The sequence below is a fragment of the Manacus candei genome, unplaced genomic scaffold (assembly GCF_025592945.1).
Source record: "Manacus candei isolate 608988 ecotype Guabito, Panama unplaced genomic scaffold, ASM2559294v1 h1tg000031l, whole genome shotgun sequence".
Classification (NCBI taxonomy): domain Eukaryota; kingdom Metazoa; phylum Chordata; class Aves; order Passeriformes; family Pipridae; genus Manacus; species Manacus candei.
The window spans coordinates 342,769-362,967 of record NW_026138079.1 but is presented as its reverse complement, the minus strand read 5'-3'; the positions used below and the strand labels follow the sequence as shown (position 1 = coordinate 362,967).

Sequence of the window (20,199 nt, the reverse complement as noted above, 5' to 3'; positions counted from 1 at the left end):
AGCCCCCCCAGCTCCCTCAGCCCCTCCTGCTGCTCCAGCCCCTTCCCAGCTCCCTTCCCTTCCCTGCACACGCTCCAGCCCCTCAGTGTCTCTCTTGTGAGGTTCCAGACCTGGACACAGCCCTGGAGGTCCCTCAGCAGTGCCAGCACAGGGGGACAGTCCCTGCCCTGGGGCTGTGCCCACACTGGGGCTGGCACAACCCAGGGGCCATTGGCCACCTGGGCACACCTGGGCTCATGTCCAGCCTCTGTCACCAGCACCCTCAAGGCCTTTTCCAGCTTTCCAGTCCCTCTGTCCCAACCTGGAGCATTCCGGGGGTTGTGGTGACCCAAGGGCAGAAGCCAGCCCTGGGCCTTGTTTACCCTCACCTTGTTGGCCTCAGCCCATCAATCCACTCTGTCCAGATCCTTCTGCAGAGCCTTCCTGCCCTCTGGCAGATCCCCATCCCACCCCACTCGGTGTTGTCATTGAACTCACTGAGGGTGCCCTTGATCCCCTCGTTCAGGTCATCGATGAAGATGCTCAGCAGGACCAGCCCCACACTGAGCCTTGGGGAACCCCAGCAGTATCCACCCCACTGGATGTCTCCCCATTCCCACCCCTCCCTGTATCCAGCCATCAGCCAGGAGCTGTCCCAGCCTGGGGCTGCAGGAGCTCCAGGAGAGCCAGAGGAGATGGCTTTGCTGAGCTCCAGGCAGACACACCCACACCCCTCTCACATCCACCGGATCACCTGGGCACAGCAGATCAGGTGGGTCAGGCAGGACCTGTGTTTCCCAACCCCAGCTGGATCTGATCCCTGGTTGTCCTGTCGGTGCCGTGGGATCCCCCCAGGGTGATCTGTTCAGGGCCTTCCCAGCATCCAGGGCAGGGACAGCCTGGACTTCCCTGGATCCTCCTCCTGGCCCTGCTCGGGGAGGGGGTCACTGGGCACCTCCAGGGCCTGGGACCCCCCGGGGGGCAGGGGCTGTGAGGAATGATGGGGAGGGTCCAGGCGAGCTCTGTTGCTGTCTGGGTTCCCCCTGGGGTCTGGGCCTGAGGGGAGTGGTGGGAGCAGCTCCAGGACCCCCCCACAGCCCCCATGGTGGCCCCAGGGGTCCATCAGCCCCAGGGACCTGTGGGGTCTGAGTGGCTCAGCAGGTCACTGACCCAGTCCCTGCTCCCAGTACAGACCAGTCTGACCCAGTATGAACCAGCATGACCCAGTCTCCACTCCACTATAGCCCAGTTTGGCACAGTACAGATGAGTATGATCCAGTACAAATACAGATCTGTCCAACCCACTCCCCGCCCCCAATATAGATCAGTCCAACCCAGTCCCTGCTACCAGTATGGACCACTCTGACCAATACAGACCAGTCCATCCCTGTCCCCATTCCCAGTTGAGACCAGCCCATCCTGTCCCCACTCCCAGTCTGTCCCAGCCCGTCCCCGTCCGTGCAGAAGGGTCAGTGCTGGCAGAATGCCCAGGCTGGGCAGCGCCCGTGGTGCCACCAAGCTCCAGGCACTGTCCCTGTCCCTGCTCAGCCTGGCACTGCCGGGGGGGCCCAAGGACATGGGGGGCAGCAGTGCCGTGGGCAGGGTGTGTGCAGGGCAGGCAGAGCTGTGGGGCAGCAGGGGCCAGGGTACTTCCAGAATACTTTATTTTGTACATACAGTTTGTCAGCGTGCGGCGGCCGCCCCTCAGGCCCCGGAGCCCCCCAGAGCCGTGGGGCAGCAGTGCCGTGGGGCAGCAGTGCCGTGGGGCAGCAGTGCCGTGGGGAGGCAGGCACGTGCCATCACCCCACGGGGCTTGGGGCTGGGGAGGGGGGGCGGGGGGCAGCCCCTGTAGGGCCCCAGGACTGACTGCCCCCCAGCCTCCCCCAGCCCTGCCCATGGCTCCCCCTGCCCCACACACCCCCCATCAGCCAGGGCACTGGGGCTCCAGGAGGAGGGGTCAGATCGTGACCCCCAGGCAGCCCCCGCCCCGTGGGACCCGTCCTTGTCCCCCAGGCCCGGCCGCCCCCCAGGATAAAGTGCACATGAAGCCAGGGCGGCGCGTGGGGGCAGCGAGGCCAGGGGCAGCCGTCCCTCGGGGCACTGTGGGCCCGTCCTGCCGTGGCGTGCCCGCGGTCCGGCGTCACTGCAGGTACCGATAGGCCTTGAAGCAGTGGTTGCCCGAGTCAGCCACGACCACGTGGCCATCGGAGGTGAGCGCCAGCCCCTGCGGTCCGTACAGCGGGTCGGCCGCCGTGTTGATGTAGGACAGGAACGAGCCCGCGCTGTCGAACACCTGTGGGGGGACACGGCTGTCCCTGACGGCCCCACAGCCCAGGACTCCCAGCCCTGATGGTCCCTGTAGTGGTCTCAAACCATGACAGTCCCCGACAGCCCCATGGCCCAGGGACCCCCCACCCCAATGGTCCCAGACAGCCCCACGGCCCAGGGACTCCCAGCCCTGATGGTCCCAGACAGCCCCACGGCCCAGGGGCCTCCAGTCCCTATGGCTCCCAACAGGCCCATGGCCCAGGGACACCCAGTCCCTATGGCCCCTGGACCTGCATGGGATCTGCAGGACCCACTCCCTGTGGGAGGACGTGATCAAGTCCCCCCAGGTCCATCCCAGTTGACACAAGATCCTTCCCAGTTGCTCCCAGTTAACCCTAAACCCCTCCCCAGTCCATCCCATTTGCTCCCAGATGACCCCAGACTCCTCCCCAGGCCATCCCAGTTGCTTCCAGTTGGCCCAAAACTCGTCCCAGTTCCTCCCTAGACCCCCCCATAGACTCTCACCAGTTGACCCGAGACCCATCCCAGTTGCTTTCAGTTGACCCCAGTTGGCTCCACAGTCTTCCCACTTGACCCAGTTGCTCCCAGTTGACTATAGCACCCCCTCAGACTGTTCCTAGTTGACTCCAGACCCATCCCAGTTGTTCCCAGTTAATACCACTTGCCTCTCAGTGACCTCCAGGTGCCCCATAGCACCTTCCCAGTGCCTCCCAGAGCATCCCATCAAGAACACCTGGGGTTAGGGGGTCAGGGATTGGATGGAGAGGGTTTGGGGAGGGGCTGGTTCTGGGGCTGCAGTGGGGGTGTATGTGCAGGTACAGGGGTGGGTGCAGGTACAGTTGTGTGTGCAGGTCCAGCTGTGCAGGTACAGGTGTGTGTTCAGGTCCAGGTGTGTGTGCAAGTGCAGCTGTGCAGGTACAGGTGTGTGTTCAGGTACAGGTGGGTGCACAGGTACAGGTGTGTGTGCAGGTACAGGTGTGTGCACAGGTACAGATGTGCATGCAGGTACAGGTGGGTGCACAGGTACAGGTGTGTGTGCAGGTACAGGTGGGTGCACAGGTACAGGTGTGTGTGCAGGTACAGGTGGGTGCACAGGTACAGGTGTGTGTGCAGGTACAGGTGGGTGCACAGGTACAGGTGTGCGTGCAGGTACAGGTGGGTGCACAGGTACAGGTGTGTGTGCAGGTACAGGTGTGTGTGCAGGTACAGGTGGGTGCACAGGTACAGGTGTGTGATCAGGTACAGGTACAGGTGTGTGCGGGTACAGGTGTTTGTGTGGGCACAGGTATTTGTGCAGGTACAGGTGTGCAGTACAGGTGTGCAGTACAGGTGTGCAGTACAGGTGTGTGTGCAGGTGCAGCTGTGCAGGTGCAGTACCTGGATGCGGCTGTTGCCCCAGTCGGCCACGATGATGTTGCCGTTGCTGTCCACAGCCACCCCCGTGGGCGCGTTGAACTGCCCGTTGCCCTCCCCGTGCGACCCAAACTTGAACAGGAACTCGCCCTCTGCGTTGTACACCTGAGGGTGTGCAGGGGGACACACCAGGGGGTCACGGGCCGTCATCACAGCCCCCCCAGGCCCCACGGCACCGGGGGGACCCCAGCACCGGCTCACCTTCACCGAGTGGTTGTGGAAGTCAGTCACCACGATCTCGTTCTTGTTGTTGACAGCCACAAAGTGGGGCCCTGGGGGAGACATGGGGGGGTCATCCCTGGGACTGGGGGGCTTAGCCTTGGGGGGAATGGTGGGGCTCAGCTCTGGCCCCATGGCAGGACCAAGATGGACTCAAAGCCCTGACCCATGGACAGAGCCCAGAACCCAGGGCCACCAGCACGGAGCCACTGTCAGAACCTGAGCCCAGAGCCACAGCCCAGAACTGAATCCAGAACCCAGAGCCAGAACCTGGAAGCGGATCCCCAGCCCAGAGCCCCAAACCTGGCCCTGGAGCCAGAACCAGACCCTGAGCACCCGTCCGGCCCCAGAACTCAAACCAGAGCTCAGAACAAACCCCAAGCCCAGAGCCTAGATCCAGAGCCCCAGCCTGGAACCAGGTGGACCCAGAGCCTGGACCCAGCCCCCAGCCCACCACTGGGGTCCCAGTGCCACCAGCCACCCTGGTGACACCAGACACATGGTCCTGCCTGCCCCGGTCCCTGGGGAGCCCAGGGCCCCACAGCTGGGGACCCGGGGGGTACCTGCAAACTGGCGCTCGGCGGTGCCGCGGGAGCCGAAACGCGCCACCAGCTTCCCATTGGGCTGGAAGATGAAGACACAACAGGCCTTGTTGTCCACCACGATGATGTGCCCATTGCGGTCTACGGCGACACCCTTGGGGCCCATCAGCCGCCCTGCACCCAGCTTCGTCTGGGGGAGGCAGGGGGTCAGACCGGGGGTGCCATGGACACCCAGCCCCACAGACCCCCCCACAGACACCCCCTGCTTTCTTTTTCCTCACCTTGAACTTGCCCTCAGGTGAGAACACGCTGACCCAGCGGTTGTCGTAGTCGGCCACGATGATGTCGCCATTGGTGTCCACAGAGACCCCCGTGGGGCGCTGGAGCTGCCCTGGGGAGCGCCCCCGCACCCCGAAACGCAGCCGGAACTGCCCCTCGTTACTGAACACCTGGGGGGGCAGCAGGGTCAGGGGGGGTCAGGGGAAGCACCCCCGCACCCCGAAACGCAGCCGGAACTGCCCCTCGTTACTGAACACCTGGGGGGCAGCAGGGTCAGGGGGGGTCAGGGGAAGCACCCCCGCACCCCGAAACGCAGCCGGAACTGCCCCTCGTTACTGAACACCTGGGGGGGCAGCAGGGTCAGGGGTGTCCCGGGGGAGTCAGTGGGTGTCCTGAGGGAGTTTGTGGGTCTGGGGGGGCCTGTACCTGCACACATTGGTTATTGCTAATGGGGCAGTGGGGTCATGGGGATCTAGGGGTACCCAGGAGGGTCTTGGGGGGATCAGTGGGGGTCCCAGGGGTCTATATCTGCACGTACTGGTTGCTGCTGTTGGGGTCAGTGGGGCAGGAGGGATTCAGCAGGGATCAGGACAGTGTCAGTGGGGGTCCTGAGGAAGTCTGGGAGACCCAGGGGGTCCGTACCTGCACACACTGGTTGTTGCTGTCAGCCACAACGATGCGGCCGGCGCTGGACGTGGAGATCCCCTGCAGGTTTGTGAACTCGCCCTTCTCCCGGCCGCGGCTGCCTGCGGGCACCGGTCAGGGAGGCACAGGGGGCCCCAGGAGACCACTCACCACCCCAGTGAACCCCTTCCACCTCTGGGGCACTCCACCACACCAGGGACTCCCCCACAACCCCAGGGAGCCTTAGGGAGCCCTGGGGAGTCCCTGCTGCTGTGGGTAGCCCTACCACCCTGGGGAGCCCCCATTGCCCTGGGGAGCCCCAAGAAGGGTCTGCTGCTGTGGGGAGCCCTGAGGAGCCCCCCACCACCCTGAGGAGCCCCCACCACCCTGGCGAGCACCAAGGTCCCCCCCGTGCCACCTGCTCACCGACGCGGAAGATGAGCTCATCCTCGATGGGGTTCTCCTTGCGCTTGGCGCTGCCGTACATGCTGGCGGGGCGGCGCAGGGCCTTCTGCCGCACGTGCCCCCCGCCCGGGGACTTGACGCGGCGCTTGGCCTCCTCAGGGGACGGGGGCACGTCGCCGGGACGCAGGGCACGGGCGCGGAAGGGGGAGCCGCGCACGGGCTGCCCGTAGAGCAGGATGGACAGCACGAAGTCGCCCTCGGCGCGCGGCGTGTACACCAGCTCGTAGGTGCCGTTGCGGTTGTCCTGCACCTCGGCCTCGGCCGCGGCGCCGTCGGGGCCCGTCACGGCGAAGCGCAGGCGGGCGCCGCCGCTGCGCACCAGCGCCCCGTCCTTGTCCTTGGTGGTGACGCTGAGCGAGCAGGGCTGCCCCACCACGGCCTGGCGCAGCCCCTCGCCCGTGGCCACCGTGGTGTGCGCTGTGGCACTGGTGGTCAGCAGCGCGCCCAGGTTCTGGATGGAGCGGCGCAGCCCCTCGGGCTCAGCACGGAACTCGAGCTGCGCGTTCTCGTGCGGGTGCTCAGGGAAGGGCCGTGCCGCCAGCTCCCGCAGCCGCTCGCCCATCTGCTTCTGCACCAGCAGCACCTCTGTGGCCGAGCCGTGGTGCAGCGCCTGCTCCGTGAACGCGCAGCTGCTCAGGATGCTCTCCTGGCCCTGCCGCAGCACCTCCAGCTGCGCCTCCAGCACCTGGGGGGAGCAGCACCTGTGACACCAGGTGGGACCCACACCCAGCACCCACACCTGCATCGCTGTCCGCACCCCAGCCCTGAACCCACCACAGCACCTCCAGTTGCGCCTCCAGTGCCTCTGGGCATGGCCCATCTCTGTGGCGCTGGGGCAGGACCCCCAGACCCAGTACCCCCAACCAACACCCCACCTGCATCCCCCACCGGCACCCGCACCTGCACCACAGCCATGCCCACAACCCCAGCCCTGGTGCTGCACTGGGACCCCAACTGCCACACTGGGGGTGCCACTGGCACTGGGGCACGGCTGGGGCATGCACACCCTCCCAGGAAGGGCTGGCAAAGGGTGCAGGGGCACACGAGGACAGGTGTGTTACCTGCTGCTTGGCAGCACAGGTGGCCTCCAGGTCGCGCAGCAGCACCTCCCGCCGCTGCCGCAGAGCCGCCTCCAGCTCCTCGAAGCTGCTCCCGATCTCGGCCTCAGCCTCGGCCCGGCGCTGCCCCAGCTGCCGGCTGATCTCGGCCACCAGCCCCACGGCCGCTGCCAGCTGCGGGAGCCTGGAGGGACAAGGGGAGCCCCTGAATGCCTCCAGACCTCCAACTCCCTCTTCCAGCACCCCCAGCTCCACAGTGCTGCCCCAGCTGATCTCAGCCACCAGCCTCACTGCCGCTGCCAGCTCTGGGAGCCTGGGGGAATATGGGGACCCCCTGAACCCCCAAAGCCCCCCACAGCTGTAGGAGCCTGCAGGACTAGGACAGTAGGGGGACCCCAGATCCCCCTGGACCAGCCCCAGTCCTTCCAGCCCTCCTTCTCCCTGTACCATGTGTGAGTGACACCAAGCTGGTCCTGCAGCCTGCGGGAGCGGGGCCGTGGTGACCCCCGGGCACCCCCAGGCCCCCATACCTGGCGCGCACGGCATCGAGCTGGTGCTGCAGGGCTGCCTTGTGCTGCTCCAGCACATCCCGCAGCGGCACCGTGTGGTGGTCCCGGTGCTCCCGCCGCTCCCCCTCCGTGCACTCCCGGCACATGGCTGTCTCACAGGTCTCGCAGTAGAACTCCATCACCTGCCACACCTGTGCTCGTCAGCTGCCCCCCGCCCCAGCCCACGGCGCCCTGCGGGACCCCCCCTTCCTGAGCCCACACAGCTCCCACAGTGCTCCCCAGACTCCCTGGACCGCTGTAGCCCCCCCCCGGCCCCCTGTGGACTCCCTCTCCAAGGCCCGCGGCCCCCCAGACCTCCTTGGCCCCCCCAGATCTCCACAGCCCCTCCTGTTACCCACAGGCCCCCCAGCGCTCCCCAGATCCCACACCCTCTGAGCCCCTCCAGCTCCTGCAGCCCCCCAGCCTCCCCTGCTCCCCCACCCCCCTGAGCCCATACAGCCCATTGCAGCCCCTCCAGCCCCCCAGCCCCCGAGCCCCCACCTTTCCCTCGTGGTTGGGGCAGCAAAGGGGCTGCCCGGTGGCGGTGCCCAGGGGGGGCAGGGGCGCAGGGGGGGCCCCGTGGGGGTCGGGGTCCCGCTGCAGCACCTCCATCAGGTTGGTGATGAAGAAGTTGTTGGGCAGTGCCGGGACCCCCCGCTCAGGCAGGATCGAGGTCTGGCGGCACACAGGACACGACAGGGACAGGCTCTGGGCCGGGATGTAGTTCTGCAGGCACCTGGGGTCACAGGGGCCATGGGGGTCACAGGGGTCAGGGGGCACAGAGAGCACAATAGGGACAGGCTCTGGGCAGGGACGTAGTTCTGCAGGAGCCTGGGGTCACAAGGGGTCACAGGGGTCAGGTCAGGGGTAACCCAGGGCTGGACAGGGACAGGCTCTGGGCTGGGACACAGAGAGGGCAGGGACAGGAACTGGGCTTGTAGGGGGACATGGGGGAAAATGGGGTGACAGAGGATGGGACAGATGGAGGGACAGTGGGATGGGGATGGAGGGTTGGGATCTGCTGGGGATGGGGGCAGAACGAGGGAACAGAGGAACAGATGAATAGACAGGGGACAGAGAGATGGATGGTGGAGATGGATGGGGGACAGAAAGGTGGACAGGGAGCGTGGGACAAGGGCAGAGCCATGGGGTTGGGGGTGGGCAGAGAACTGGCTGGACAGACAGACAGGGGGTCAGGCTGTGGGACAGGGGCACAGGGACAGGTCTGGGGACAGGCAGTGGCAGGGGGACAGACAGATGGACAAGAGGGCTGCACATCGGGGGCAGGGACAGAGGGACAGTGGGGCAGCAGGATGGACAGATGAACAGGGGTTCAGAGTGCAGGCAGAAAGCAGGGAGACAGACGGACAGAGGGGCTGTGCCGTGGCACACTGGGGTGCAGGAATGGGGGAATGAGACACAGACCGAGGAGACAGATGGACAAGAGAGGAGCCTGCACCGTGTCACACTGGGGTGCAGGAGCAGGGCAAGGGGGACAGACGGACTGACAGACGGCAGGGCTGCACGGTGTCACACTGGGGCGTCAGTGGGACAGACGGACAGACAGACAGGAGGGCCGTGTGGTGTCACACTGAGGGGGAGCAGTGGCAGGGGGTGGCAGCCAGCCAGACAAATGGACAAACGGACGGGATGGACACAGGGCAGGGGTGCCAGCACCCTCGGGGGGAATGGACAGATGGACAGGAAGTGGATGGGGAGACTGAGGCAGGGCCAGGGGGGCTCTGGGAGCACAGAGAGAGGGGGCTGTCAGCACCCAGATCCCCCCACTGCAGGGACCCCAGCCCAGCCCCCCCATATACCCCACACTTGGGGGGCTCAGGGGCTGGGCACAGCAGTGGGGTCCCAGCCCCGCCATGGGCCATGGAGTGCAGGGGGGTCTCAGCCCCCACCCCTGAGGGCACGGGGAGGCTCGGCCCCATGTCTCACTGGGGGGGCAGGGGGCCCACGGAGCCCTAGCTCTTCCACAGGTGGGGGGTGCTGGGGGGGGTGTCACACTGCAGGTTTGGGGGGTGCAAGGGGGGACACTGGGGGTGCAACTGTTGGGGGGGGCAGTGAGGGGAGCCAAGCTGGGGGACACAGGGGGGGTGCAGCAAGGCAGAAGAGGGCTGGGGGCACTGGGGGGGCAGGGGGGATTGGATGCTGGGGGGCCAGGGGGCTGCAGCAAGAATGCAGCACAGCCAGGGGGATGAGGGGCTGCAAGGGGGTGCAGTCAGGACGTTGGGGGTGCATTGGGGGGTGCAGTCAGGACACAGTGGGGATGTGGTGGAGGTGGATGCTGGGGAGGTGCAACAGGGGGATACAGGGGGCTCAGAGACATGGTGGGGATGGAGTGGGGGTGCTGGGGCACAGGGGGGATATCGGGAGCAGTGAGGGGCTGCAGTGAGGGGTCCCACCTCTCACAGAAAGTGTGCAGGCAGGGATAGGGCTCAGGGGGGTTGAGGGGGGCTCAGGGGGTCCCACCTCTCACAGAAGGTGTGCAGGCAGGGATAGGGCTCAGGGGGGTTGAGGGGGGCTCAGGGGGTCCCACCTCTCGCAGAAGGTGTGCAGGCAGGGATAGGGCTCAGGGGGGTTGAGGGGGGCTCAGGGGGTCCCACCTCTCACAGAAGGTGTGCAGGCAGGGATAGGGCTCAGGGGGGTTGAGGGGGGCTCAGGGGGTCCCACCTCTCGCAGAAGGTGTGCAGGCAGGGATAGGGCTCAGGGGGGTTGAGGGGGGCTCAGGGGGTCCCACCTCTCGCAGAAGGTGTGCAGGCAGGGATAGGGCTCAGGGGGGTTGAGGGGGGCTCAGGGGGTCCCACCTCTCGCAGAAGGTGTGCAGGCAGGGCAGCACCTTGGGGTTGCGGTAGCGGTCGAGGCAGATGCTGCAGACCAGGAACTGCTGGTCGATCTGCCGCACCACCGGGCTGGCGGGCTCGCGGCGGGCCATGGCGGCTCCTCAGCCTGGGGGGCACGGCACAGTGAGGGGGGTGCCCCACAGCACCCCACGGAGCTCCACGGCACCCCACAGCCACGACCCATAGCCCCCACCCATCCCACAGGCTCATGGTGGGCCACGGCAGACCCTCAGGCTAGGGAGGGGAGGATGTAAATGGGTGAGGGGCATCCCGTGGCACCCCACAACCCCCCACTCAACCCACAGTGCCCCACAGCCCCTTGCCCACCCCACGCCCTCACAGAGAGCCACGGTGGACCCTCACTCTGCGGCAGCAGGGTCATTGAGCTGTGGGCACCCTGGGGTATGCACAGCCCTGACCCACAGCACCCACAGTTCCCGATCCCACAGACACATCGAGGGGCACACGGGGGGGCTGCCCCTGCCCACCAATGTACCCACGACCCCCAGGTGCCCAGAGCCAGCCCCACACCTGCCCCCCAGCCCCACACGCCCCCGTGCCCCACAGCACTCACCTCCCACAGACCCACCGACCCCACTGTGCCCTATGGCACCCACCCCGTGCCCCGTGGGGCACCCACTCCACAGCACCCACAACCCCCACCCCCGACCCCACTGCCCTCCCTCCTGTGCCCCGCAGCTCCCACCCTACCCCCTGCTCCAAGGAGCACCCATCGCCCCCGCTACCCCCCATCGCCCCCCACCCCATCGCCCCCCTCCTCTCGCCCCGGCCCCGCTCACGGCGCTGCGGCGGCTCCGCGCTCCAGGCCCCGGCCCCGCCCCGGCCGCCATTGTGCGGCACCGCCCCCCCGCCACACCAGGACCCCGAGGGGGGTTTTGGGGGGTCCCACACCCCGCATTTCCCCATGGGGGTCTGCCCCCTTCATCCCCGCTCACCCACCCCTAAACCCCCCTTACCCTCCCCACGATTGCCCCCCTCGCCCCCCCGATCTCCCACCGCTCACCCCGTGCCCACCGCCCCCCACCCGGGCCCCCCGGCCCCACTCACCCCCCCCGTAGCCCCCTCCTCGCTCCAGCCCACGCCGCGGGACCCCACGGCGCATCCTCGGCCCCGGCCCGGGATGCGACAGGGAGGCGGCCGGGCCGGGCGGCACCAAGGGCGCCGGGAGGGGGGGATTAGACTTGTCACCCCTTCCCCCTTCAACGAGACGCCCCCCGCCCGCGGACTGCCGACTCAGGGGCAGAAACGAGTCCCTCCGCGACGCGTTGCCGCCCCCGAGTGGGGGATCCGCGGGGGGGTCCCGTGGGAAAGTCCGTAAAGCGACCCCTCAACCCCCCCCCGACGCGAGTGGTCTCGCCCGGGCTGTGGCTCTGCAGTGGGGGGGGACTTCGCGCATCCCGGGGTACCCGGCTGTTGCCACGGCAACAGCATCCCGCCCCCGAATTTGGGGGGTCAACCCCCCCAAATTGCGGGGGGATAGGATGGAGGAGGGAGGGGTGCGGGTACACACTGGGGGGTGGAGGTTTGGGGGGGGCTCACCAAGTGCGGAGAGATGGGTGGTATAAATGGGGGCGAATAAAGGGAGGGAAAAGGAGGTCTAAAGGGAGGGCCGGGGGGGACACAGGGGGGTAAAAAGAGGGGTAGAGAAAGAGTTATGAAAGGGAGAGGGTATAAACAGGGTACCGGGGGCATGGCGTGAATAATTGAGGCACAAGGAAGGTACAAAGAGTGCTGTAAAGGGCAGGGGTTAGGAGTAATACCAGAGCCCAGTAGCCGTCCACACAGCCCCTCAGTCTGGGGGGATCCCACACCTGCCTGCTGCCACAGGTCCCCCTCCACCTCCTCCACGTGGGACTCCCCACTCATCACTCCCCCCCATCTCAGGTGGGCCCCCTCTGCCCTGCAGGGCAGGGTCCCCCTCTCAGCTCAGGACACGGGGAGCCCCTCACCGTGGCATCAGGCCCGCATGCTGCAGCCTCCAAGGGAATTCCAGCAGGTTCCTGGATGGCTTCTTTTGGAGAGAGGGGGGAGGAGCAGTTGGCAGCCCACCATAGCTGGGGGGTCCTGGCAGAGCTGGAGTTCAGGGGATGCAGAGGGGGTGACCCCATCCCTGGCCAGCTGACCACCAGAGTGAAGTGTGGGGGGGACGGTAGACACAGGGACAGGAGGGTCCTGACCCAGCCCAGGGGGGTACAGGGACCCCCAACCCTGTGGGGTCTCAATGGGGAGAAGTGGCTCCAGGACAGACCCAGAGCTCTGTCATGAACCATCCCCCCAGTAAATCTGTCCTCATCCACGTGCGGCCCCCGTGTGGCCCCCAACCCCACACCTCATCCTCAGTGTCTGGAAGGTTCCTCAGCCAGGTCAGACCTGGTTGTGCAGCCGTTACAGTCCCCCAGGAGCAAGGAGGGTCATGGGGGTGCACAGAACATGGGATCCCTCCGGGCCCCCAGCTGGGCACCTCCGGCAGCAGCAGAAAGCGCTGGGGATCAGGGGTCCCAGGGGCTGCAGCCGGGACACCTGTGGCACAGGGCAGGGTTCAAGGGAGTCCCCCTCCACCAAGGACCTCCCCCAGCCCACCACCCTCACCTCCAGCAGCTCCTTGCCCCCACAGGGGCCCAGACCCTTCCCCAGTGTCCCACATGGTCTGGCAGATGGGCCTGGGGGGACACAGCAGGTGCTGGGGACTCCCCACCCAGGTACAGGGTGACACTGAGCCCCCAGGGGTGACACCCCTGTCCCTGCAGGGGGCACACACCCACCCAACCCTTGCAGCTCAGTGAGATCAGGGACCCCCCACATCCATGTCTGGGGAGCAGTGGGTACCCCCATTCGCCCCACCCCCGCCGGGACCCCAAAGAGGTGAGGAGCAGAGACCCTCAACACTCTCCCTGCCGGGACCTTCCCCCATGGAGAGGGTTTCAGTGTCCGGGGCAGTGCCTTGGAGGGACACTGGGGAGCGGGAATCTCCTGGGGGGCAGAATTTTCCACAGGGAGTGTCCCAGGGGTAGGTCAGTGACCCGGAGGTTGTCTGGAGGTCCCAGGGGAACAGCAGCCGGAGGCGTGGCAGGTTGAGGGGTGATGGAGGGGGGCACCGTTTGGCACCGAACCCAGTGCCCAGCCTGGGGACGGGGAACTGGCCCCATGGGACCTCTCAGCTCCCAGTGTGAGCAGTAGGATGGTAATGACAGCACTGGGACCCCTGTGCTGAGTGCCCCCAGCCCCCACTCCCGAGGCACCCCTAGCCCATCCCTGTTCAGCCCTGCCCTGTCCTGACTCCTGCTGCAGGGTCGGGGTGAGGGGTAGCCCCTCAGTCACCCCCCAGAACCACCTCTTCCATGCACCAGCTCCCCACCCCGGGCCCTGGCCCTGTCACAGGGGTCTTGGCCCTTCTGGGGCTCATGCCCTTGTCTCCCACTGGCCCCAGCAGCCCCAGCCCATGGGGTGCAGTCCCCTAACACCCCCCAGCTCCCCAGCACAGGGGTCCCGGCTGCAGCCCAGCACACACTGATCCGTACCATTTATTGGGGTCTTACAGAAGTGTGGGGGGGTCAGATCGTCACCGGGAGGGGGTTGGGGTCAGATCCCAACATTAAATTACGGGTTAAATTAATGAGCAAGAAAAACCAACAGTTTTGTCTCAGGAGAAAGTGCCCAAGTGCAGGGGCGGGCTGGGGGCCCCTCGTGGGGTGGGGGGGACACTGGCCAGGACCCCGGCCCTCCGTGTGCAGCACACGTGCCCTGGGACACACGTGTCCTCGCACACAGATACGCACTGACACACGTGTGCACCTCCAGTGCCTCTGCTGGCGTTTGGTCCCTGCTTGGAGCTCCCCTGGCCCCCCAGGGTCCCAGTGCTTGGCCAGCACCCTCCCCCCGCTCCACTAGCAGCAGCGTGCAGGGACCCCCCCAGCTCAGGATGCCACAGCCCCAGGGGAGCAGAGGGGGCTTGGAGGAGCACAGCCCCCCCCGGGTCAGGAGTGCAAGAGCAGCCACCCCAGAAACACTTGGGATTGGCCTGGAGGGAGCCGGGGTGACCCAGGTGTCGGGGGGACAGCAGGAGCCCCCACAGGGGGGGACCCAGAAGGGGACCCTCACAGCCCCCTGGCACAGGAGGGACCTGGCTGTTCCGGGGCTGGCCCCCCCCAACTCCACTGTGCCACAGGCAGGGGTCTCCCTGGGGGAGCAGGGAAAGGACCTGGGGGGGGACACCCCCATCCTGCCTGGGGGAGGCAGAGGCAGGCAGTAGAGGGTCCTGGCCCACCCCGAGGTGAGCAGGGGGACCAGGGTGGGGGTGCAGCCCAGCAAGGGGGGCGTCCCCAGCCCCTCAGTGGTGCTGGGGGGCAGGGGTTCTCAGGCTGTCTGCTACGTGGGGGTCTGTGCTGAGGAGCTACTGGACTCTACCCTGAGGGGGGCTGTGGGACAGTTGGGCCCCACCCCCACCCCTCTGGCAGCCCCCACCCCCAGCAGGCCCAGGCTGTGCCTCCAGCAAGCCCCCGGCCACAACTCAGGTCCATGTGTACCCCACAGGGGGCTCCCCCGTCCGGGGGGGGCGCGGGGGGCTCACTGCTCCTCCAGCCAGGAGGGCTTCTCAGCGCCAGGGGTCTTGAGCTTGATGTTGAACTGCTTGAGGGTCTGCTCGAGCTGCTGCTGGTTCCCGGCAAAGTATGCGGAGATGGCGTTGTGGAACAGCAGCAGCTGCTTGTGCATCACCTTGATCTGGGACAGGGGGGGTTATGGTCCGGGGGGGCCCGACTCCAGCCCAGCAGCAAAGGACTGGGAAAGCCCTTGGAGGCCCCCCCAAGTCCCACTGCTCCCCCAGCGCTGCCCACCCCACCGCTGAACCATGTCCTCGAGTACCACATCCAACACAGCTGTTAAATCCTTGCGGGGACACCCCGCCCCTGCACCCTCCATCTGTGTCTCCCATCCCTGTCCCATACCCCTCACCCCCGTGCCCCCCACCCTGCATGCCCCACCACGCACCCCATCCCTGTTCCACCCACGATCCCCCTGCCACCTTGTTCTCCTCCAGGAACTTGAGCTTTATGGCCACGTCTGCCCGCAACTTCTCATACTTGTCCTTGTGGCTCTGGAATTGGCTCTGGGCTGCGTCCAGGCGGCTCACGGCGCCAGCGTCACGCGGGCCCATGCTCAGCTCCTCCAGGTCCGTGCGGTACGCATCATACTCCAGCCTGCCGGGGACCCCTGGCATCAGCGACCTGCCCCTGGAGCCCCCCAGGACCCCTGAGCCCCCCCATCAGTTCCCCTGTCCCACCTGGCTGTCTCATACTGCTTGACCGTCATGAGCGTGTCTTCCATGGTCTTGTTGACCAGTGTGTTGATGCTGGACACAAAGAAGTTGACAGCGCCCAGCAGTGTCTCCCCGTTCTTGCACAGCAGCTTTTGTGTCTCCGCGTTGTACCCAAACTCCTCCTGGCACCGGACAGGGGCCACAGTCACAGCCCCGCTCCCCTCCATTGAGGGTCTCTTGGGTTGGAAAACTCTCTCCCCTGAGACCACCGAGCCCAACCACAACCCAGCGCCACCAAGCCCAGCTCCAGCTCACATCCCTACCAGCACGGGCTGTCACCCCTAGTCCCAGCAGTCCCCATCTCCCCCGGCCCTGCTGCCCAGGTGTCCCTGCTCTGCCCTGGTGCCCAGGTGTCCCCCAGCCCTGGCCCCGCCACCCAAGTGTCCCCCCCCAGTCCCGGTGTCCAGGTGTCCCTGCTCTGCCCCGGTGCCCAGGTGTCCCCCAGTGCTGGTGGTTCCCATGTGCCCCTGGCATACCTGGAGCTCAGGGGATTTCTGGCTGAGGTCGGCGAAGGCGTCGCCCAGGGCGTGCTGTGTCTGCACGAGGCTGTACAGGTGGGCCGTGAGCGCCCGTGCCAGCTGCAGGACGCTCTCGTACTTGCGCTTGGTCTCGCGCAGCAGCTCGATCTGCGTCTCCAGCTCCAGGTCCACCGTGCGGGACCCCCGCCCGAACCGCTCTGACAGCAGCTGCTTGGTGCACTGCGGAAGGGGGGGTCAGGGGGCCCGGGGTGTGTGGACCCCCCAACTGCTCCAAGAGCAGGGCACTGCAGGACAGGGGGTTGGGAGGCCCGCTGGGGTACCCTCAGTCCTCACCTTGTAGGTGTTGATCCCCCATTTCTTGACGATGTCAAACTTCTCGACAGCGATGCCACGCACGACCTCCTCCCCGCTGGGTGGGGGGCCGGGCGGGGGGGTGTGCAGCCCGGGGCCTGGCACGGGGACAGCACCTGGCACCAGCTCTGGGGGGGCAGCGCCCACGGTGGGCCAGGCAGCCCCTCCCCTCCAGAGCCACTGTCCCCACAGCAGGGTCCCCAGCTCTGGCCACGTGTGTGCCCAGCACCAGCTCATGGGCATCGTGGTGGGAACCTTGCTCCTGCCAGCCCCCCAGGGGGTCCCACACAGGGGAACAGACCCCAGCCCAGCCACATCTGGCAGCACAGCCGAGCCCAGGCCCTGCCTTGTTCTGCTGTCCCCCATTGCCAGGGGGGAGCAGGACCTGGCAGCACCAGGGGACCCTCGGGTGGGCTGCAGGGGCAGGGAGGACCCCCTGACTGGGACCCACCTCTGAGACCCCTGGGCCCATCAGCACTGTCCTTTGTCCCAGTAGCAGGACGGGTCGGGGTGGGGAGAAGGGCAGTACCTGCGGGGGAGGCGGCCGGGCGGGCCATCCTGCGGGCAGCGGGCGCGCTGGGGGACACCGACGGTCCTCGGGGGGAGTGAGGGTGGACAAGAGAGCCTGGAAATGGGGGGGCTGCAGGTGCCGAGCGGGGGGCGGGGCAGGATGGCAGGGCACAAGGCACGGGACAGGGATGACCAGGGCAGACGGGACAGGGGGCAGGGAGTGGGGACGAGTGCGCGGGCATGCGGCAGCGGACAGCGACGGCAGCAGGTGAGTGTTGGAACACAGAGACGTGGCTGCGGCCACACAGATGGACCCCTCTGCCCCAGGGAACCCCCCCCAGCCCCCTCTGGCTCCTCTGTAGGGATCCCTGTGCTCCGATATCCGGGCAGGCCTGGTGTGCCGGGGACACAGGGCTGCCAGCCCCGGGAGAGCACGCACACACACTCCCTCTGCCCCCACAGACCCCTCCAGGCCCCGTGGGGGCTGGGGTCTGCCATGGAGGGACTTTCAGGGTCAGATCCATGTGGAACAAGGACAGAGGAACAGCGGTGCCAGGGTTCCTGCAGCACAGGGCCGCCCTGGCCCCACCACAGCCTGACCCAGCTGGGGCAGTGAGGAGAGTGCAGTGGAGAGCGGGGCTGAGCTCTCCAGTGAGAGCACTGCCTCAGTGCCCCCTGCCTGCCCCCGCCATCCCCGGCACAGCCCAGAGCTCTCACTGCCCCTGGCCTGCAGCAAAGGCAGGACCCTTCACCAGAAGGCCCAAGAGAACCTTGCTGGGGTGTCCTGGCTGAGAGGATAGAGATTCCACGGCAGAGACCCCACCTTGGCCCGGGGGGAGCAGGGCTTGGGTCAGCAGCACAGCCCCCATACGGTACCCCTGCACAGGGCCTGAGCCCAGCGGGGATGAAGCCCCCCAGGAGGGGCCTCGGCTGAGCGGCCGCAGCAGAGCTTCATGCCAGAACTGGGGACAGTGAGGGCAGATGAGCACACCCTCCCCTGCAGGAGCCCCCGTGACAGCCTGTCCCCAGTACCTTTGATAGTGCCTGTGGGGATGATGCCCTCGGCCGTACCCCCATAGCCGCCCGACACAATGCTGGTCTCATTGAGGTTGGGTCCCGACACCATCACCTGCTGCAGGTCCTGGGGGGCAAAGGAGAGCGGGAGGGCGAGCTGCAGGGCCAGCTCGGCCTCAGCAGGGCCCCGGCACAGCCCCAAACACCCCCGGGGTCCCCAGCCCCCCAGACCTGCTCCAGGCCATCATCCTCGGGCAGACTGCTCGTGTCCCCGTTGCTGCTGATGGGGATCTCCATGGTGGCCGCCTTGCTCAGGATCCCGTCCGACATCCTCAGGGCCTGAGGGGACACGGAGGCGGCGCTAGGACCTGTGGGGCCGGGCTCCGATGCCAGGGGCAGGAGAGGGCAACGAGGGGCGTCCCACTCCGGCAGCTGCCGGCACTAAGCAGCCTCTGTCCCTGCCCAGGGCCTCCTGCCGCCACTGTCCCGCCCGGCCCTCGGGGCTCCCCTGGCTCCCAGAACGCTCCCGGGGAGTGGAGCGGGCACGTCACGGAGGCACCAGTCCCAACCCCGACCCCGGTGCCAACCCCAGCCCCGCGACGGCTCTCCCCCGTTCTGCCCAGGCCCCCCCGGGCCCCTCCGCTCCCAGGGTCGGACCGCGCGCCCCCTCACAGATCCCGGCGGGGACCCGCAGCCGCTGTCCCGGGGCAGCGGCGCCAGCAGCGCCGGCCTGCCCCGCAGGAGCGCGCCGGGAGCCACGTCCGCAGCCCAGGGGGTGGGGGGGGCCCCGAGCGCCCAGACCGGTCCGGGCACATTCCAGGGCAGGCGGGGCCCGGGGCGGGATCCAGGTGCCCGTTATCTGTGCCGTGTCCCTGGGCCCGGCTCGGCGGGAACGGCCCGGCCCGGCCCATCCCAGCGGCAGGGCCGAGCCCTGCGGGCCGGGCCGGCACCCCTCCGCGCAATCTCCCGGGGCAGCGGCCCTGCAGCCCCCGGGAAGTGACCGCCCGCACCCACCCCCGGCCGAGCTCCGAGGACCCCGCGCCGGGACCGACCCCCGCGGGGACCCCGGGCGGCCGCTTCCGGTGGGACCGGCCAGAGACGGCCCGGCCCCATCCCGGGGCCGTCCCGGACAGGCCCCGCCGCCCCGCGGCCGCTCCCCGCGCGCGGTGCCCCCCGGCCCCACCTGCGCCCCGGCCCCGCCGGGCCCCCCCGCGCCGCTCCCGCTCCGCCTCGGCCCGGACGCGCCGGAAGCGTCGCACGGCAGCGCCGCGCCGGAAGTGGCGTCAGCGGCGCGCCGCCGGGAACCGCCGTCGGGGCGGGCCCCGCCGAGCGCGGGGGCACCGGCGGGCCCGGCATGGACCCCGCGGCCGAGCACCGCCAGCAGCTCCGCAGCGTGAGCGGCCGGGACGGGGGGCGCAGGGGGCTGGGCTCGTGGGGCTCTCGGGCGGGATCCCGAGGCCCCGGGTTCGGAGCAGCCCATGGCTTTCGGGCCGGTGTGGGGGGTCCCGGTGGGTTTCGGTGGTCCTGACCCCTGCCCCGTGTGACTCCCCCCGTGCCCCCCAGCTACGAGACTTCCTGCTGGTTTACAACCGCATGACCGAGCTCTGCTTCCGCCACTGCGTCTGTAGCCTCAACTACCGGCTGCTCACAGGCCGCGAGGTGAGCGGGGCGGGGGGGGGGCGGGCGGCCCAGGGGTCCCCGCGCTCCCTGACCCGCCAGCCCGTCCCGTCCCGTCCCGCAGGAGTCGTGCCTGGATAGCTGCGCCGCGAGGCTGGTCCGTGCCAACCACCGCCTGATGAGCGCCTACGTGGGGCTGGTGCCCGCGCTGCTGCAGCGCCGCGCGGCCGAGCACGGCGCCGCGGGGCCCCCGGCCGCGCCCGGCCCGGCCCCAGGCCCCGCCGCGCCCTCGCTCGACGCTCCCGGTGCCGGCACGTAGCACGGCCCGGCCACGCCTTCCCACGGCGGCGGTGGGGCAGGATCGGCCCCCCCGGTCCTGGCGGGAGCAGCAGCGCCGGGGCCCCACCGAAGCTCCGGGCGGGAGCAGCGGCTCCACTCGGCCCCGGGCCGGCGGCACAGAAACAGGGGAGCCCCCACGTGTCTGGATGTTTGGGAAGTGGATGTGTGGTGCCAATAAAACGTCTCTTCAGCAACGGCTCCGTGCCATGCTCCAGGAGGGCACCAGAGCCCCAACCCTGTCTGGCAGGGGTAGCCCATGGGGAGCCCAAGGCACAACTGGGAATCC

General features: G+C 68.0%; 3 protein-coding genes and 1 long non-coding RNA gene across 15 annotated transcripts; 2 read left to right on the top strand and 2 right to left on the bottom strand.

Annotated features, from left to right (window-relative positions):
* Nucleotides 1–1,605: 1,605 nt before the first annotated feature.
* Nucleotides 1,606–11,452, bottom strand: TRIM3 (tripartite motif containing 3). 6 transcript variants are annotated; one of them, XM_051791210.1, is made up of 12 exons: nt 11,069–11,109; nt 10,233–10,374; nt 7,918–8,152; nt 7,399–7,559; nt 6,872–7,052; nt 5,772–6,495; nt 5,364–5,467; nt 4,724–4,891; nt 4,464–4,632; nt 3,883–3,953; nt 3,646–3,786; nt 1,606–2,272 (listed from the first exon to the last, which is right to left on the bottom strand). In XM_051791210.1, the coding sequence occupies exons 2-12, from the start codon at nt 10,358–10,360 to the stop codon at nt 2,120–2,122; spliced, it is 2,235 nt and encodes a 744-aa protein (XP_051647170.1). In that variant the 5' UTR covers nt 10,361–10,374; nt 11,069–11,109; the 3' UTR covers nt 1,606–2,119. The 6 variants fall into 6 exon arrangements, with proteins under 6 accessions (XP_051647170.1, XP_051647167.1, XP_051647171.1 ...); XM_051791208.1 differs by lacking the exon at nt 11,069–11,109 and adding an exon at nt 11,337–11,452 and having other exon boundaries at nt 1,607–2,272; XM_051791207.1 differs by lacking the exon at nt 11,069–11,109 and having other exon boundaries at nt 10,233–10,787.
* On the top strand, nt 3,146–3,650 carry LOC127472707 (uncharacterized). Of its 2 annotated transcripts, none has more exons than XR_007905116.1 (3): nt 3,146–3,243; nt 3,280–3,459; nt 3,514–3,650. It is a non-coding gene; the product is annotated as an uncharacterized LOC127472707 (long non-coding RNA). The 2 variants fall into 2 exon arrangements; XR_007905117.1 differs by lacking the exon at nt 3,514–3,650 and adding an exon at nt 3,460–3,500 and having other exon boundaries at nt 3,280–3,405.
* Nucleotides 11,453–13,792: 2,340 nt separating the features above from the next.
* Nucleotides 13,793–19,217, bottom strand: ARFIP2 (ADP ribosylation factor interacting protein 2). 6 transcript variants are annotated; one of them, XM_051791144.1, is made up of 9 exons: nt 19,141–19,217; nt 18,189–18,296; nt 17,976–18,084; nt 16,963–17,073; nt 16,416–16,531; nt 16,080–16,301; nt 15,568–15,725; nt 15,310–15,484; nt 13,793–15,008 (listed from the first exon to the last, which is right to left on the bottom strand). In XM_051791144.1, the coding sequence occupies exons 2-9, from the start codon at nt 18,285–18,287 to the stop codon at nt 14,853–14,855; spliced, it is 1,146 nt and encodes a 381-aa protein (XP_051647104.1). In that variant the 5' UTR covers nt 18,288–18,296; nt 19,141–19,217; the 3' UTR covers nt 13,793–14,852. The 6 variants fall into 6 exon arrangements, with proteins under 6 accessions (XP_051647104.1, XP_051647109.1, XP_051647107.1 ...); XM_051791149.1 differs by lacking the exon at nt 19,141–19,217 and adding an exon at nt 18,630–19,029; XM_051791147.1 differs by lacking the exon at nt 19,141–19,217 and adding an exon at nt 18,615–18,725.
* Nucleotides 19,218–19,227: 10 nt separating this feature from the next.
* TIMM10B (translocase of inner mitochondrial membrane 10B) lies at nt 19,228–20,107 on the top strand. The gene is made up of 3 exons (XM_051791158.1): nt 19,228–19,350; nt 19,521–19,616; nt 19,699–20,107. The coding sequence occupies exons 1-3, from the start codon at nt 19,312–19,314 to the stop codon at nt 19,891–19,893; spliced, it is 330 nt and encodes a 109-aa protein (XP_051647118.1). The 5' UTR covers nt 19,228–19,311; the 3' UTR covers nt 19,894–20,107.
* Nucleotides 20,108–20,199: the final 92 nt, after the last annotated feature.